Raw genomic sequence first — 16,315 nt, 5'->3', positions numbered from 1 at the left:
TATATATATATATATATATATGTACAACTTAGGATTTTTCTTTTCTCAGCCTTTTTTTTTTCTCATAAGAATAGGAGCCCATGTTTATAAAGTTTAATTAAAAAATGTTATATTAATTTGGCTAGTCAACAAGTATAGCATGTTTTTTTTTGTAAGATCAAGATTAAAGTTAAAATGTATGTAAGCAATTGGTATAGGAGCATTTAAAAATTCAAAATATTTGGACACATTTGTTTTATGACCAAATCAACAGTAAACTAGCCTTTTTTGGCACATAATCAGCAGGTAGCAAACACACATTTTTACTAATTATATGCAAGTATGATCAAAAATTTCTAAAAGGAGCCCAGTTGAATTAAAGTTTGTTTTTGTTTTTTTATTTTATTTTAAGTTTCTCCATTTTTAATCATAGTTTTTTTCCAATTTCACATAATGGTGTAATAATGAAAAAAGTACATATAAAGGAATGAATAATACTAGTAAAAATCAAGTACACACACAAGAACAATTATATCAGTCAAATAAAAATGTTAAAAAATAAAAATAAAGAAGTGGGTCATCTCTTGGGGATGGACATAGTGTATTGAGATCACATGACCAGCTGAACATGCTGAGTGTAGCTTTAAATAGTTGTGGTGTGACAAATGAATATTTAAAATGTCCTATCCTCAATTAATTTGAGGTCTGTTGTTTTTTTTTAAAAAGTGGTTTATATTAAGTATAAGATGTCATGCTGCTTCAGAAGTAATGTCAACTACTCATTCACAGTATATTTTTAGTGGACACTTTCTTACCAAAGCAACCTACTAGTTCTATTTGTAAATTGAACTCTAGTTCAGGAATGCTACGTGTGCATCTGAGAAAAGCAAAGAACTCATTTGCTCAGTGCTAGTTAATGTTTAACAGCGTTGGAAATAGTTTCCCCCCCTTAGGTTGGATATCTGTGAAGCCCTCTCTCAAGGGCGTTATCTGATAATGATGTGCATTTGAGTGTGTAATGGACTGTTTTATCTCAATGACAGGTTGCTTCTCACACCTGATGTACTCCTTTCCCAAACAAAATTGCATTTATCCTATGGACATGCCTTCATAATCATAGCAAAAATGAAGTCGATGTAGTCATTCTTGTGGGTCCTGATCTGTTATGAACTGGGGAAATCAGAAACCCTGATTAAATTAGCATCGTTGGCATCAGAAAAGTGCACAAATTATGCAGTTTGATATTATTGAGCCTGCATTTTGCGCATCCTAGTTGTTTCTTCATTCTTTCTATTTCTTTCGTTCTTGTCAGAGTGATAGCTGGGTTTTGTCATGGCAAAAGTCATGTGGGCAGATGTAAAGGTCTGGTTCTATGGTAGTTCAGCATTGATTTCAGACACAAAGAACTGAACCTCTGACTCACTCACAGTAAGACTTTTTATATTTCCTGTTTTACTTCACAGTTGTGTGTTACTTTAGTAGCCTGCAGACTGAAAAATCTCTGTCCATAAGTATTTTATTCTGATGGAGTGAGAGGGTAACATCCAAAATGTAGTGCCACACAGTTTCAATCAGATTTTAATATGTATACGGTATTTAACCGGTGTTACTCAAACTCATACTTGGTATATGCTTTTTTTAAAGGGGTCATATGATGTTGCTAAAAAGAACATTATTTTGTCTATTTGGTGTAATGAAATGTGTTTATGCAGTTTAAGGTTCAAAAAACACATTATTTTCCACATACTGTACATTATTGTTTCTCCTCTATAAACGGCGTGTTAGAACGAGCCGTTTTAGGTAGGCGTGGTTGACTCTTAACTTTTATAAAGAATATCTTTGGATTTGAGACTTTAGTCTTTGCAACTTTACAGATCTTCTTTATGCACCAAGAGCTTGTAACACTCCAAAGAGAAAGGAAAAATTTAAATTGCATCATATGACCCCTTTAACAATCTAGTCATTAGCTAGTCTAAGTAGCTTGTTAACCAGAAACCATGTTCCAAAAACCATCTTAACTACATTAAAAGAGTAGTTTACACAAAAAAAAAACTAAATTCTGTTGTTGCTTCATGTTTTTCCAAACCTGTGTGACTTTCTTTTGCGTGACACAGAAGAAGATATTTCGAAGAATGTTGGGTACATTGGAGCACATTGACTTCTATTGTATGGACAAAAAACTCTGCTGGTTGGTACATATCTTGTTTGATATTATGTACTGAATATTTATGTGTTTTTAACCTAAATCACAGCAGCTTCCAACTGTGAAGGATGTAGTAGACATACACAAGCCAATCATAGCAGTGGACGTTTAGGCTACTTCTGAATGTACAATCCATAGTCTGTTTAACATACAAAGCAATAGTGATCACATGTTAAAAACAGTTGCACAGTGTTGCGACATTGCTGTTGGATCCAATATAGTCAGCACAGCATCCTCTTTTAGTTTCAATCATTTTGAAAATCCCGCATTGAATTGTGCCTTCACTGCCTTGTTTGTAAACGAATCCGCGGTAAAATGAAGTGAACAAAAGACTTTTTGACTCACTCAAAAGACTCTTACTGACACGGTCTGGCACTTCATTAAAAATAAACTTTATTCAGTCTTTCCTAATGTTGGGATAAGAAGGAAGGCAATGCAAACTGTTTTTCCACAACTTGGTACTGCACAGCGTCTTCTTGTCTTCAGAGCATCTCTATCGTTTGCATCTCTAGTAAACACTACGTGCGTGAATCGGTGGGTGGGGCTAAACAGATAGCTATGTCGATCTTCTTCTGCGGTGGTGGAGTTTATCCATCCACACTATTACAGAGTGGCACATTCCACAAGCTGTCATTTTGGCAGATTGGCTTCAATATAAATTGTTTTTAGACTGACGAGAAAGTTTTGAGATCTGAAACTTACAGGATGTTTTCATAGTACAATGACCTCTTATATATGAAACGATCAAGGGAATTTTGGTTTCTTAGTTTATGACTCCTTTAAAGTCTCAGATGGATTGATAATATTCCCGCCCTCAGTGCTCGCTAAATGCCAACAGCTCAATTGTCTGATTTCAAGTCAACAGCACCTTTAGAAATATATTTACTGAGAAAAATTCTAATTCTGTTCTTTAAAAAAAAGTACTTGCCGCTTTTAGACTTGCATTCTGTTCATTTACTAACTGCTTGTTTTTCTTAAAAAAAAAAAACTAACACTAGCTTCTCTATTCTTTTTCTATTCTATCTATTCCTTTTCTTTTTTTTTATTTATTATACAATTAACAAAAGCAAAAAAGGCCTAACACTAGCTTGCTCTTTTCTTTTTCTATTCTATCTGTTTTCTTTTTATTTATTATATAATTAAAAAAACCTTGCTACTTGTACTGCGTTAAGCTAACTGAGACTTGTTATAGCACTTGCGTATCATTGCTCCTTTGTTGATTTTGATTGCTTCCATTGTCCTCATTTGTAAGCTGCTTTGGATAAAAACGTCTCCTAAATGTAAATGTAATGTAAATGTAAAAATGGTCACGCGTTCAATACTTATTTTACCCGCTGTAGATGTTCATTTACAGAACTCTTCTAAAATTCTAAATCTATCTCTCAGCTTGTGTTCATTATTATCCACGTATTGAAATCACATTGTGTCACTGAGCAGCAGACACACACACACACACACACACACACACGTAGCTGTTAGAATAGGTCTCCTGCAATTACCCTCACTTGGCAAATGACTGTCTGGTCTGGAGTCAAGTTCTATTGCTTTCTCTTGCTGTCCCTGTGATCACTTCACTCATTTGATCAGAGTTAATGAAGCATTTTGTTTTCTTGTCCAGATTTCTTTCTCTTCTTGTAGGTGGTTCCTTCTCTTGCTTGTGTTTTTATTATCAGAAATTTTGAGGAGAAGCTTAACAGCCATTTAATATAAAACCTATTCCTTATCATTCTTATGAAACATCCTGTTTAACTCAATAACAATGAGAATGTTTCTGCTGGTTATATTTACACTGCAAAACTAATTTTCTTTATCAGTATTTCGCTCTCATTTTCCAATACAAACATCTAAACATCTTTTAAACAAGATAAGTTTTCTTGAAAAGCAACACTGCATAAGATATTAAGATATTTTCAGAGAATATATTTTATTCTCAGAATAAATATATTATATTGACCAATCCCATTAGCTTTTTTTTTTTTAAACAAAAACCTCACAAAAAAATAAAATAAATGTAAAAGTTAATTTAAATATATATTACCTGAAAACAAGTCTTAGTATTTCATGCAATTTTGCATAAATGTAAATTTATCTTGCAAATAAATGTATGTATACATGTGTAAATAAATGTATATTTTGAGGATATTTTTATCACTGGAAAACAAGGCAAAAATATTGCTTAGGAAAACAATATTATGCAGTGTGGATGAATCATGAAAAACATGTACAGTATGACGTGTGAAGCTAAAAGCATAGAACAGACAGTCCAGACACATTCAGCGCCATAAATGCATTAATGCACCATACAGACACATTTACACGCATGAAGAAAAATGCACACACGTGCTAATTCCTGTCTGGATGTGTTAAATTGACACTGAGGTAATGGCATTATGGTATTGATTGCCAAGTCATTTCTGGTAAAAGTAATGGGAGTGCAAAAAATGCTATATTTGAGTCTCTATCTCATATAAAGTAAAGGCAAATATGAATGATGAAGAGGCTAAAGTTTTCTCATGTCGATATCCTTTTTTCTCTCTCTCTTTCTCATTACAGTGGTGTTTGTATGCTGTTCTCCGGATATTTTCCGGCAGTTAATGGTGCACTTCCACAGGGCAGGTCTCCCTAAGGAGGAATATGTCTTCTTCTACATTGACATCTTTGGACGCAGTTTGGAGTCCAGGCCTTCTCAGCCGTGGGCCAGAGGAGACACAGATGATGTCTTTGCAAAGGAGGCCTTCCAGGTGATTAAAGCCTTTCATAAAACATGAGAGAAAATGATGGACAAATAGAGATTAGGAGATGCAATTTCAGGAGACAATCATTTTTAGTTTCAGTCAATAAGTATATTATTTTTTTTCAGTAAAATGTTTCAATTTGAGATGATAATGATTATGATGGTGATGGAGGAGGAGAGAGACAGTTATGGATCTTTATGAAGCTTTTTATCAGAATTGTTGTCTTGTCACTTAACAAAAGCCTTGCTTTTAGTGTATCTGCTGACATAATAACAACGTGTTTAATTTAAACGCCCTCAAACACAAAACAATCACTGTTATGCCTCAGGGGGCTCAAAATCTGAGCCATATTCATATCAAATGCGCTGCAGGTCACTCTGGCTTTGGTTGGTGTCACAGAACTGCAGTCACCAGCTCCTACTGTGATAACAGCCGCCTGTTTTGAGAGTGGAAGAGTTTCTGTGCAGAGCGTAAGAAACAGTCTGAACTCCAACACTCAGTACCCTGCTGATGAACCCACGCACGTCCTGTTAGATTCAGGACATGTTGACGCTCATTGGAGCTTAGCTTTGGTAGATTATGTTTGCACACAACATGCAGTATATTGAATAATTATGCTTTTTCTTAATTTTACTACCTGACCAAATTAACAAACTGTTCCTATTTAAATTGGGAATTATAAGAGAAATACTTCAGTCTGTCAGGAAAAGAAGGTGTTAACTGTTTGTTGATAGGATTTTATGAATATTAGCAGTTCATCTGATTACGATTTGTCTGTTAATGTGATGTTAGTCAGCAGTTATTCATCAAATGATGGAGAAGAGCATTATAACCAGGCATTTATCCAAATGCACCATGCAGTCAAGCATATTTTCAGTATTTTAAAGAGCTGATTCAGGTGTCTGAATCACAGTTTTAAGGAATGTTTTAGAGTCCCAGTCAGATTGTGGTAGTCTGTTGCATTTTCCACAATTTAACACTCAGAACTGACCAACAAGATGGGCATTAGAAAGTAGATTTGAACACTTTATGTAAGTGAAAAATATTTTATGTATTTTACAATATACACTACCCATCAAAAGTTCAAGCACCAGTAAGTTTTAAAATGATCAAAAGTGACAGTTAAAGGAGTGAAGTTTAAGACCGTTAAAGACATTTACATTTTTACAAAAAAATGCTGTTCTTTTTTTTTTTTTTCATGAAATAATTCTGAAAAAATTATGGTTTACACAAGCATATTAAGCTATGTAGCACAGGTGTTTTCAGCATAGCTGAAAATAAAATGTTTCTTGAGCACCAAATTAGCATCTTAGAATGATTTCGGAAGGATCATGTGACACTGAAGACTGGAATAATGACTGTTGAAAAATATTAATATTTAATATTAAATATTAAAACAGTTTCCTCTTAGGACAAATTGTATATTTTTTGTCTATTTTTCAGAGTGTGAAGATTCTGACCTACCTAGAGCCACAGAATCTGGAGTACAAGGAGTTTGTCAGTGATCTAAAATCGGATGCCAAACGGATGTTCAACTTCACAGTGGAGGATTCTTTGGTAAGAGAGATCATTGTGAAGTGATATATCGTTTTCATTTTATTTTTAGTTTTGTATTAAAAACCTTTCTACCAAGACTCTACTGTGCTCTCCATCTTTTCTCTTCCCTTGAAATTGTTATTTATTTCTATCTTGCTAGAAACTCTATGTGCCTTTATTACAGCCAGGGTTCTCTCATAAAGAGCTTAAAGGGACGCACAATGATTAAATTAATGTTTTTTTCAGTCAAAATGCATTATGTGTGTTTACAGCTTTTTCTGTAATAAAGTGAAAGTGAAAGTGACGTGACATGTGGCCAAGTATGGTGACCCATACTCGGAATTAGTGCTCTGCATTTACCCATCCAAAGTGCACACACACAGCAGTGAACACACAAACCGTGAACACACACCCGGAGCAGTGGGCAGCCATTTCTGCTGCGGCGCCCGGGGAGCAGTTGGGGATTCGGTGCCTTGCTCAAGGGCACCTCAGTCGTGGTATTGAAGGTGGGAGAGAACGCTGTACATTCACTCCCCCCACCTACAATCCCTGCTGGTACGAGACTCGAACCCACAACCTTTGGGTTATGAGTCCGACTCTCTAACCATTAGGCCACGACTTCCCCATAATAGTCCTCTATTCACTTAATAATGCACAAAGAAACAGGCTATAATGCACTTTTGCTCTTTCTTCAAAAATCGTGCTGCATCGGTAAAGGTTGAATGTAATTATATATCTCTATGAATGTGTGAGGCCCAGAATATGAAATTAATGTGACGTACACATGCAAATTTCTGGTCAAACAAATTTAAGCTTCACAGCGTCCATCAGAAGACTAAAGTTCATGCATTTTAATGTAGGAAAATATGTTTGTAGTTTTTTTCTGTTAATGTGGGTTCTGCTAATTGAATTTAATAGAGTAGGGAACATACAGTATAAGATGCATGTAGAGAGGTAATTTAGTTCAATTCAGGATCTTCACCTTTATTTCACAGTGCATCTCAAAACAACGCACATAAAAACACATTCACATAGACACGTGAGAGAAAACAGGGCTTGTTGAGCCATTTAAGATCGGGTGTGCTTCTGAGAAGAACACTCTGTATGTTTATCACTGTTCTCTATCAGACAAACAAGCCATTTGAGCACATCTGTCTTAATTTATCTGAGGCTTTGTGGATTTTCCCCTCAGCGTGGATTCTAATCGAGAGGCCTGAGTCTCAGATCATCTTTAAGTGTTTTTCTGGGTTCCATTTCACATGTAGAAAGTGACAGGGGGCTTGAGTGAAGCGAAATATGAAGAGAAAAACTCTTTTCCAATGACTGTGCCTTAAAAAAGCAAATCCCTCATCAGTTCTGTTCATTTGCATGCAAATGGATCTCTGCGGGGGTAAAATGGTCAGAATGGATCGGGAGAGAAGATTAAGAGATGAAGCACTTTACCCTGTGCCTCACGCAGTCTGACTTTCATTTTTCATTTGTGGCAAATATTTGATGAAGGATTCAGATCAGATCAGGTATATTTAAAAAATCAACAGAATAATAACATCCTAAGTAGGATTTGTGTAAAGAAAATCAATCTAACACGTCCATCAGGACCAGCCTAGTTATGATTATGAATTTGCTCATTTTTGTATTCATTTGTGTATTTGATTCTTTCAGATGAACATCATCTCAGGTGGTTTCTATGATGGTCTGATGCTGTACTGCAGTGCTCTAAATGAGAGTCTTGCAGAAGAACATGGTCGACCTTCAGGAGAGTCTGTCACAAAGAGAATGTGGAACCGAATTTATTATGGTGAGCACATGATCTAACTGAAACCCAAAATCCAGAACATGAGCTAAATAGTTGTCTTTCATAGAAAACAAACTATGAAAGACAAATCCATAACCTTTTATATAAAGTAAATTAAATTGTGAACATGGTGAAATTTTTTTCCTTTTTTACAATGTTCAAACCCTTTACAAAACTGTTTTTATTTTGTCCATAGCTTGAATGTTACAAAAGTTATGGCTCTCTGAAGTTGGCTGATAGCTTTGATTTTCAGGAATGGAATTTTGAGAAAAATGAGTTTAAAGTGAGGCAATGAAAATAGAAACACAACAGTCAAGTATCACAAGTAAAAGTCACTTTACTGTGGTAAAAGACTTATTTTAGTCACTGTACATGATGTAAAAGATTCAAAATGACCCCAAGGAACACAGAACACTTGCAAACATTTGAACATTAAGTGTATATACCTGTCTCTGTTCATAAAACATCACAGATTACAGCGTGCAGGCTCCAATTCTTATCCTGTTCTACTCTGGATTTACTGCTGGACTTAATACATAACCAGACACAGTTTGGGGTTGTAACTTGTAGTTTTGTGTTCTAAACTTGTAGTTTTAGTTCATGCTGTCACCATTTGAACTAAATGAAAGTAATGCATAGCGATATGAAAATGGTGCTGGGGGCCCTTTAAGAACGAGAGTTGTCTGTCAGGAGCGCTATACTGCATAATTACACAAACAGACTAACGCTACCCTGAAGAGGACGGTTTTCCGTTGTTTATCATGGGCATAGTCTCTGAACTTTTGATCACCCCTTGTATGTTTAGATAGCACAAATAGTGTACCTTAGTTTACATTTAGAAAAGCGAGCGCAGCGCAACTGTTCGCGCACCTGTGTATATAACAGACTGTCATCGGACTCTTCTTCTTTAGTAACTTCATCATCCGATCCTTCATCTCTGGATGTGAAATAGTCCATTATAGCATCGTTTAGGGCTACACTGACATCACCAAGATTGAGCAGATTGAGACGAGCAAGATGAGCAGCTACTTCAGACTGTGTTGTTCTCTTGCGCTCCGCCATCTCACAATATTAAAAAAAAAAAAAAAAAACTTTGCATGCCGTAGTTTACACAGGACTGGCGGGAAATGTGCATTGATACACCTTTATTATATATGTTACGTGGTTTATTTTGATAGGTTAACTGTTTTTGTGGTGTTAAGAGAAAGCATCTCCGCAGTGCGTTCTTAACATAAGAGAAAGACACAGTCTTTTCTGCTTGCTGCAATAAATCGCTATTTTTCTGCACTAAACAAGTACATTTTGCCAAGATATTTTCAGAGATGATAGACAAGATGTTATAGAATAATGATTGAAAGAAAACCTAATTTTTACAAAAAAAATGACATTTGACCTATTTTTCCTGAAAACGTCCCAGTGCGACATCCGACGGGTTTTCCCAGATCGCATCACAATTAAATAAATTTCAAGTTCTGTCATGAAACTCTAGATAGGGCAGGCTGATGGGCCGTTAACATAAATTGATGATATTCATAGCGTTAAACTACTTGGCACAAGCTGATTGGTTAATTTTGCATACGCAGCCAATGAGCTTACTGCTTTACATTTAATTGGCTGGCTAATATTTACTAGAGCAGTTTGTAACGCGCATTCAGAGTTACTCTGAAACCCTCCACCTTCCCCAGATCCACCTGCTACGGGTTATTATATATGCTATTTGTGCAGCAGCAGTATGTCTTAAATACTCATAGCACCATATCAGCATATGTATTGGTAGTGTAGCAAGTTCCTGTACCTGCTTTGCAGCAACAGCAATAATCTACAACAACAGGAATAACCAACAGCAGCAGCAATTCATCAGCAGCAGCGTAGCAGATCTATTCCGCCAAGACCAAATTCATTAACACTGTCATACCTATTATGATGCTAAAATCTTAAGAGTTGTCATGATAGAAATAATCTTATTAACATAATATAATAGTATATTAATAATATTCCTAACTACAAAAATTCCAAAAGTAATGTAATTTTTTTAATTAAATCTTTTTTTACCTTGCTCCAGTGCTGTTTGAGTAAGAAGTAATAACATCATGATGATGATCTTTTATCACTGGCAGGACCACATCTCTTTCTACTTCTATATTTTTTCAGTTCAGTGCTGATAATGTGTTATGTGATGCTGATTCATTTTAATAAGGTTTAAAAAGCTCTCAAAAGCAACATGGGACTGTCTCGATTAATGGCCACCAAAGACAGAAGTGTATGTGTTGCCTTTTCTGCTCTCTTCTGTAGAGGTCACATGCTGCACAAATGTCTCTCTGGTCTAATATTCTGATCAATAGGGATTACTGATAATTATGAAGAGTTATGTTAATGTTCCTGGCTGAAGGTCAGGCTTTGTAAAAAAGATAATTGCTCAGTTCATCATAAGCAGATTCTTTTTATCTTCTCACGGTGGTCAGGTTGTGTTATGCATGGATTTGGTTAAGCTTGGTATTTTCTGTGTTCAGCTCAGTGATATAAAACAAAAAAAAACATCAGTGCGGAAACTCTGAAGGGCAAAGTGATTTCATGAGTTTATTTGCTATGTTATTAAGATTTTCTGCTATGTGTAAGAAAAAAAAATCACATTTGCTAATTTTTTCCTCTCACTAAATTTTTCAGCTTTGATTTGTCACATTTTATGCATGTTTTTTTGTACAGTGCAGTTTCCCCCATGTGTTGCTTTTCCAGGTCACCTCAATAGAGTAAAAATGTGAATTTTTTAAATTTAAAAGATGTTTGTGTGTGTTGCATGCTAATTTTTAATTGTTTCTTTCCCAGTATGTTTTAATTATGCCTTTTGTATATGTGCCTTATCTCTTCTATATATCTTTTGTTTTTCGCTTTTATGTCATTATAATAGGAAAAGCAATTATTACATTATTTCTGGGATGTACTTAAAATAACCCTTACCCTTCAGGTCTTGTGAACATCGCAGCTTAATTACTCATTAAGAGAAAGAGAAACAGGCCTTTGTCTGTGCCAGGTCCAGTTTGGTTTCTATCAATTAAACAGAATATGTAATAATATGCCCTGCAGCAGAAAGTCTGGCATTACAGACCCACAACAAACAGCTATGTGCAGAGACTGATCTGGTGACGCACTGTCCAGAATTATGACGTGACTTCTGTAAGGTCTAAGGTTCAGAAAAAGAAACATGGTCGCACATGCGCAGACACCCACACAGACACACTTCAAGCAAAAATATATATCAATTAATTACAACCTTGGTTCATGCAAAACCTTCATGTGATATCCTACAGCTAGTTTGCATACTGTAGGCTGACTATGCCTTTGCACTAATTTATTGTGTTTACAGAAAGTGTTGCCTTTATACAGTGTATCCTTTTGTAAGTGTAAGCTCTTATATAAGTGTACATCCAAAGATGCATGTGTAGAGATGAATGAGAATATGAAGTAAAAATAACTGAAAAAAACTGCAATTAATCACTTGTGTGAATGGCCCTCGATTGACGAATCCTGTTGAAGGATTGCCGTGGACTATAGTCCTGTAATAATCTGATGTTTAATTATATGATCATTTCAGTTCAGTGTGCATTAGAGACAACATGCTAGTCTGTTTTCTGTCTTCTCTCTCACAAAACTTTACCCAGACTCATTTGTTCATGAATTTACTTATTTATTTCTTAATTTATAGTTCATATGGCTTTTGGCAGCTTTATTGCTTCCTAGTAACTCTAACCAACTAAGTACAGATGTTCTCTCTCTCTTGCTCTGTCTCCATATTGTGCCTTTCATTCATGCATCTGTCGTATCTCTGTCCTTCCACCTGTTCCTCTCCCCTCCCTGCTTCTCATAACTCATTCTCTCTTCTTGAGCTGTTTCCCTGAGAATGTCTAAAGGACATGGAGCCCCAAGGTTCCTTTTTCACAATTAAGTTTTCATTAGTCATGTGTTCATTTTTCCTTGTCATATCACATCCTTCATACAGAGCACCTTGCCTGTCAACACTGTCAACAGTTTTTTTTTTTTTTTTTTAGCATTTCACAATTCAATGCATGATTGTGCTCATTTACAGCTAGTTCCATGAAATATTGCGCAAATATATTCTTTACTTACAGATCAACCAGCAATTTTACCCATTTATTTAGACTAACAAACATTGTCCATTAAACATGCATTTGCACAGTGGGGACTAAAACTCTGACACAACATTGAAATTACGATGTCTTTTTATTTAAATCTAGAAGAATTCTACACTATTTCTTGATTACTACTGTAATTAAAAACACATTTGTGAACTAGACTAAAGTTTAGTAAAGAGTTTGTCTGTGTCTTGGTTGAAAATCTTAAATAATGTCTTTTAGAGACAAAGAGCCTTGGAAGTTGTCCTCTTTTAGACACAAACTGTGCATGATAAATATAAATAATTACAAGTCAAAGTTCCCTTTTATGTTAATTGGAAATTTGTATAAACAAAAGATTTGTTGGCGTTGTCTGTTGGCTAAAGGATGCATTTGGCATTCAGTGCAACAAACAAATCCAAGCTGGCAATACAAACGACAATTCTTGAGAACTCTAACTCAAATGTGTCATGTTTTTTATTTTTACAATATAAAACCAATTACAGTAGACATAAAATGCCATTTTAGAAGCATTTATAAGATTTCTTCTATTATCATCCAACCATACACTCATGCATCCTCCTGCCATTTTATATCTGATCCCAATCTACAGTATTTGACTTCCCTCAAATTATTCTAAAATCAGCAGGTGTCCTGTTGCCATGTATCTGCTTCAAATAAAAAGAGGTTACATGGTTGGTTTGCCCACCCACGCACAGAGTCAGGTGTGTTTCTGGAGACGTTTGACCAAAGCTTGTGGTCTGAAAGGGATAGACCACCACATGAGCCAGACTCAGACTCATTCATGCATGCACGGCAGCTTTATCTACAGTATTTGACTTCCCTCAAATTATTCTAAAATCAGCAGGTGTCCTGTTGCCATGTATCTGCTTCAAATAAAAAGAGGTTACATGGTTGGTTTGCCCACCCACGCACAGAGTCAGGTGTGTTTCTGGAGACGTTTGACCAAAGCTTGTGGTCTGAAAGGGATAGACCACCACATGAGCCAGACTCAGACTCATTCATGCATGCACGGAAGCTTTTCCTGCTGATGTCCTTCTGTGACATTTGATTTGGAACAAACTGGACAATAAAACTGATAACAGTATAGTTATCAGTGAAGTAAAAATTTGAAACTTTCAGAAAGGAAGTTTAAAAATAATTTATATGTGATTTGTGATAATGGCCGACTGGCTGCATCGGCTAGTCACAAAATAAATAAATACGTCAACATTCAGTATTTTTAATTGAAATTTGGGTTGAAATTATTTTGTAATTTTCTTGAATCTTATCTTAAAGGGTTTGTTCACAAAAAAATGAAAATTCCGTCATTAATTACATTAATTGTTCCAAACCCGTAAGACCTTCATTCATCTTCGGAACACAATTTAAGATATTTTTGATTAAATCTGAGGGCTCTCTGACCCTCCCATAGACAGCAAGGTAACTACCACGTTCAAGGTCCAGAAAAGTACCAAGATGATCGACAAAGTAGTCTGTGTGACATCAGTGGTTCAACTAAAGTAAAGTTACGAAGCTACGAGAATACTTTTTTGCGCAAAGAAAACAAAAACAACGACTTTATTCCACATTTTCATCTCTACTGCGTCACTTTGGACGCGCGTTCACGACAGTACCATGGCGCGAGCGTGTGGCGGCGCTGTGGAATAAAAATGTGGAATAAAGTAGTTATTTTTGTTTTCTTTGCGCAAAAAAGTATTCTTGTAGCTTCGTAACTGTTCAAATTGTCACCATAATTTGGGTAACTTTAAAGCCATTGTGTGTGAACTTTCTAAAATATAGAAGAGAGAGGTTTAGACATCTGAGGGAATTTGCAGAGCATTATAATCAATTTGTCCATAATAATGATGCAAATAAATGAACTAAAACTCAATAGCATCCTATTACATTTATGACACTTACGATTATTCTTATCCTTACAATATCTTACTATTTTATGTAGGAACTGACAGTAAACAACTTGAGTTTAGCTTACCTGTCAATAAGAAACTCCAAGTTTGACGTCTCAGCTGAAACCCAAACAATCTTGTATTTACTTTTATTTAAATCTCTGAATATTTTGGCAGTTCTTTGAATTTTGGCTTGAACTTCTGTAATCAAATCTGATTTACTTTTAACACGTGGGGATGCTCAATGTGTACACTTTTGGCAAACCTATGAATGGCATACTAGTCAGTGATTAATATACTGGGTTAAGTGAATGTATTATGACATAAAAAATCTTACAGACTTTACCTTTAAAGTAATCTTGATTGTGTAATCAAAGCAACCAGTTGTTTCAGCGTGTAAAATTTAACCATGTCAACATCTGCCTCAATTCCATTAAATCTTATCAGTCACATCTTTGACTAATTACTAATTGGTGAATGTTTTTTGGGGTTATTTTTAAACTCTTTTCAATGTTATTATAAAGATTATTTTTTTGAGTGAAATACAATGCTGCATTATTTATGTCTATATGTTCTTTGAAGGACTCCCTGTGTCCCTGATATATTGTTTTTGTTTGTTTTTATTCCTGTGCTGTTTTATGATGTTAGATTATTAAAATATCTTAGACTTAGGGCATTGCTTCTTTTAACTACAGATAGCATTCTTATTCATGCTGTAATAGCAAAACATCACTCGCAGAAGATATGCACAGGCTGTGCAGAATGTGTGACTTTCAATAGAAAGACTTTATTTGGCTGCTGACTGCAATTAGAGCTCTGTAAAAATGAAAACGCTCATTCAGACATCTGTAACATCAGCTGCCCTAAATATTGTAATTACTAAGTTACTCTTGATCCAGCTAGTACAGTTATATCCTGTAATCCTGTCTCCTAAAGACTGCACTTACAAACTTGGGCACACAAGGGTTTTACAGCTATATGAAGCCACTGAATAGCACAGAAGCACAGAATGTTCTACATACTTGTTCTGCCTTTTATATGACATTTGAAAGGGGAAGTAGACTTTCTTTAGTTCGCTTATAAAACCATTCATTCTCTTTATTGTAAAGATAATGAAATTCTTTTCAGATCTATTGACTGAGTGCATACTTCAGTTACATTGTGCCAGTTTGCACAGCTGACTCAGAAAGGGACTGACTCAATGGATCAAATCAGTAATGTCTTCCAACTGCCCATTATTTCATGCACCTTTAACTATTTCTTAGAACTTAGTAGCTTTTCTTGTTTTTCTCATTTGTATGATTATTGTTATTTCTTCACCTGTGATGGTAATGTATCACAGGTTAAAAATAATGATAGATAAATTAATTTAGATAAATCAGTAGTTGGTGTGAAATACTTCACTGTAACATAGGCTATATATTTACATTACATCTAAAACTTGCAAAAAATGTTCAAAAACATTTTGCTAATTGTATTCTAATTCTTGCATGCAATTCTTGCTTTTACGGCTTCATATTAATTTATTTTTAAAAATTAATTTATTACCACAGGACTGTTAAAAATGAATAAAAGCAAAAAGTTAAAAAGACAGAAATTAGGCTGTTTTCTATAGATATTCATCTTTATCAAGGTTTAACATTTAATGAAAATATGTTTTTTATATTAACATCAACATTTTAGGTTAAGTAAAAAAAAAAAATGTCACGGTTACTACTGTGAGGAGTCAAGGAACGTGGAGACGTAGGAAAAATATGAAAAACAGTCTTTAATAATCCAAAACCAGGGGTAACACAGGGCAAGCAGGAACACACACGTAGTACATTGCATGGACGTCACCGGACAAAGGAAACACAGGACATGCAGACTACACTTTAAATACCAGATGAGGGTAATTGACGAGACACACCTGAACCAAATGAACACAATCAAACAAAGGAGAAACTGGGTCACGGGGAGCACATAGGGACAGAAAACACAACAAAACAGGTCCAGGGGTGTGACTATATATATATATATATATATATATA

At 35.2% G+C, this 16,315-nt stretch overlaps 1 protein-coding gene across 1 annotated transcript in view; it reads left to right on the top strand.

Moving 5' to 3' along the window:
* The window catches only part of npr1b (natriuretic peptide receptor 1b), a 45,418-nt gene that overhangs the window by 8,136 nt on the left and 20,967 nt on the right, over positions 1-16,315 (top strand). The window contains exons 3-5 of the mRNA XM_016488038.1: positions 4,736-4,923; positions 6,361-6,474; positions 8,116-8,251. Of these exons, the coding sequence (XP_016343524.1) occupies positions 4,736-4,923; positions 6,361-6,474; positions 8,116-8,251 (438 nt within the window). The remainder of the gene's footprint in view (positions 1-4,735; positions 4,924-6,360; positions 6,475-8,115; positions 8,252-16,315) is intronic.

This window comes from Sinocyclocheilus anshuiensis, unplaced genomic scaffold, assembly GCF_001515605.1.
Source record: "Sinocyclocheilus anshuiensis isolate Anshui unplaced genomic scaffold, SAMN03320099.WGS_v1.1 scaffold1239, whole genome shotgun sequence".
NCBI lineage: Eukaryota > Metazoa > Chordata > Actinopteri > Cypriniformes > Cyprinidae > Sinocyclocheilus > Sinocyclocheilus anshuiensis.
This window is presented reverse-complemented; position numbering and strand designations above follow the sequence as displayed.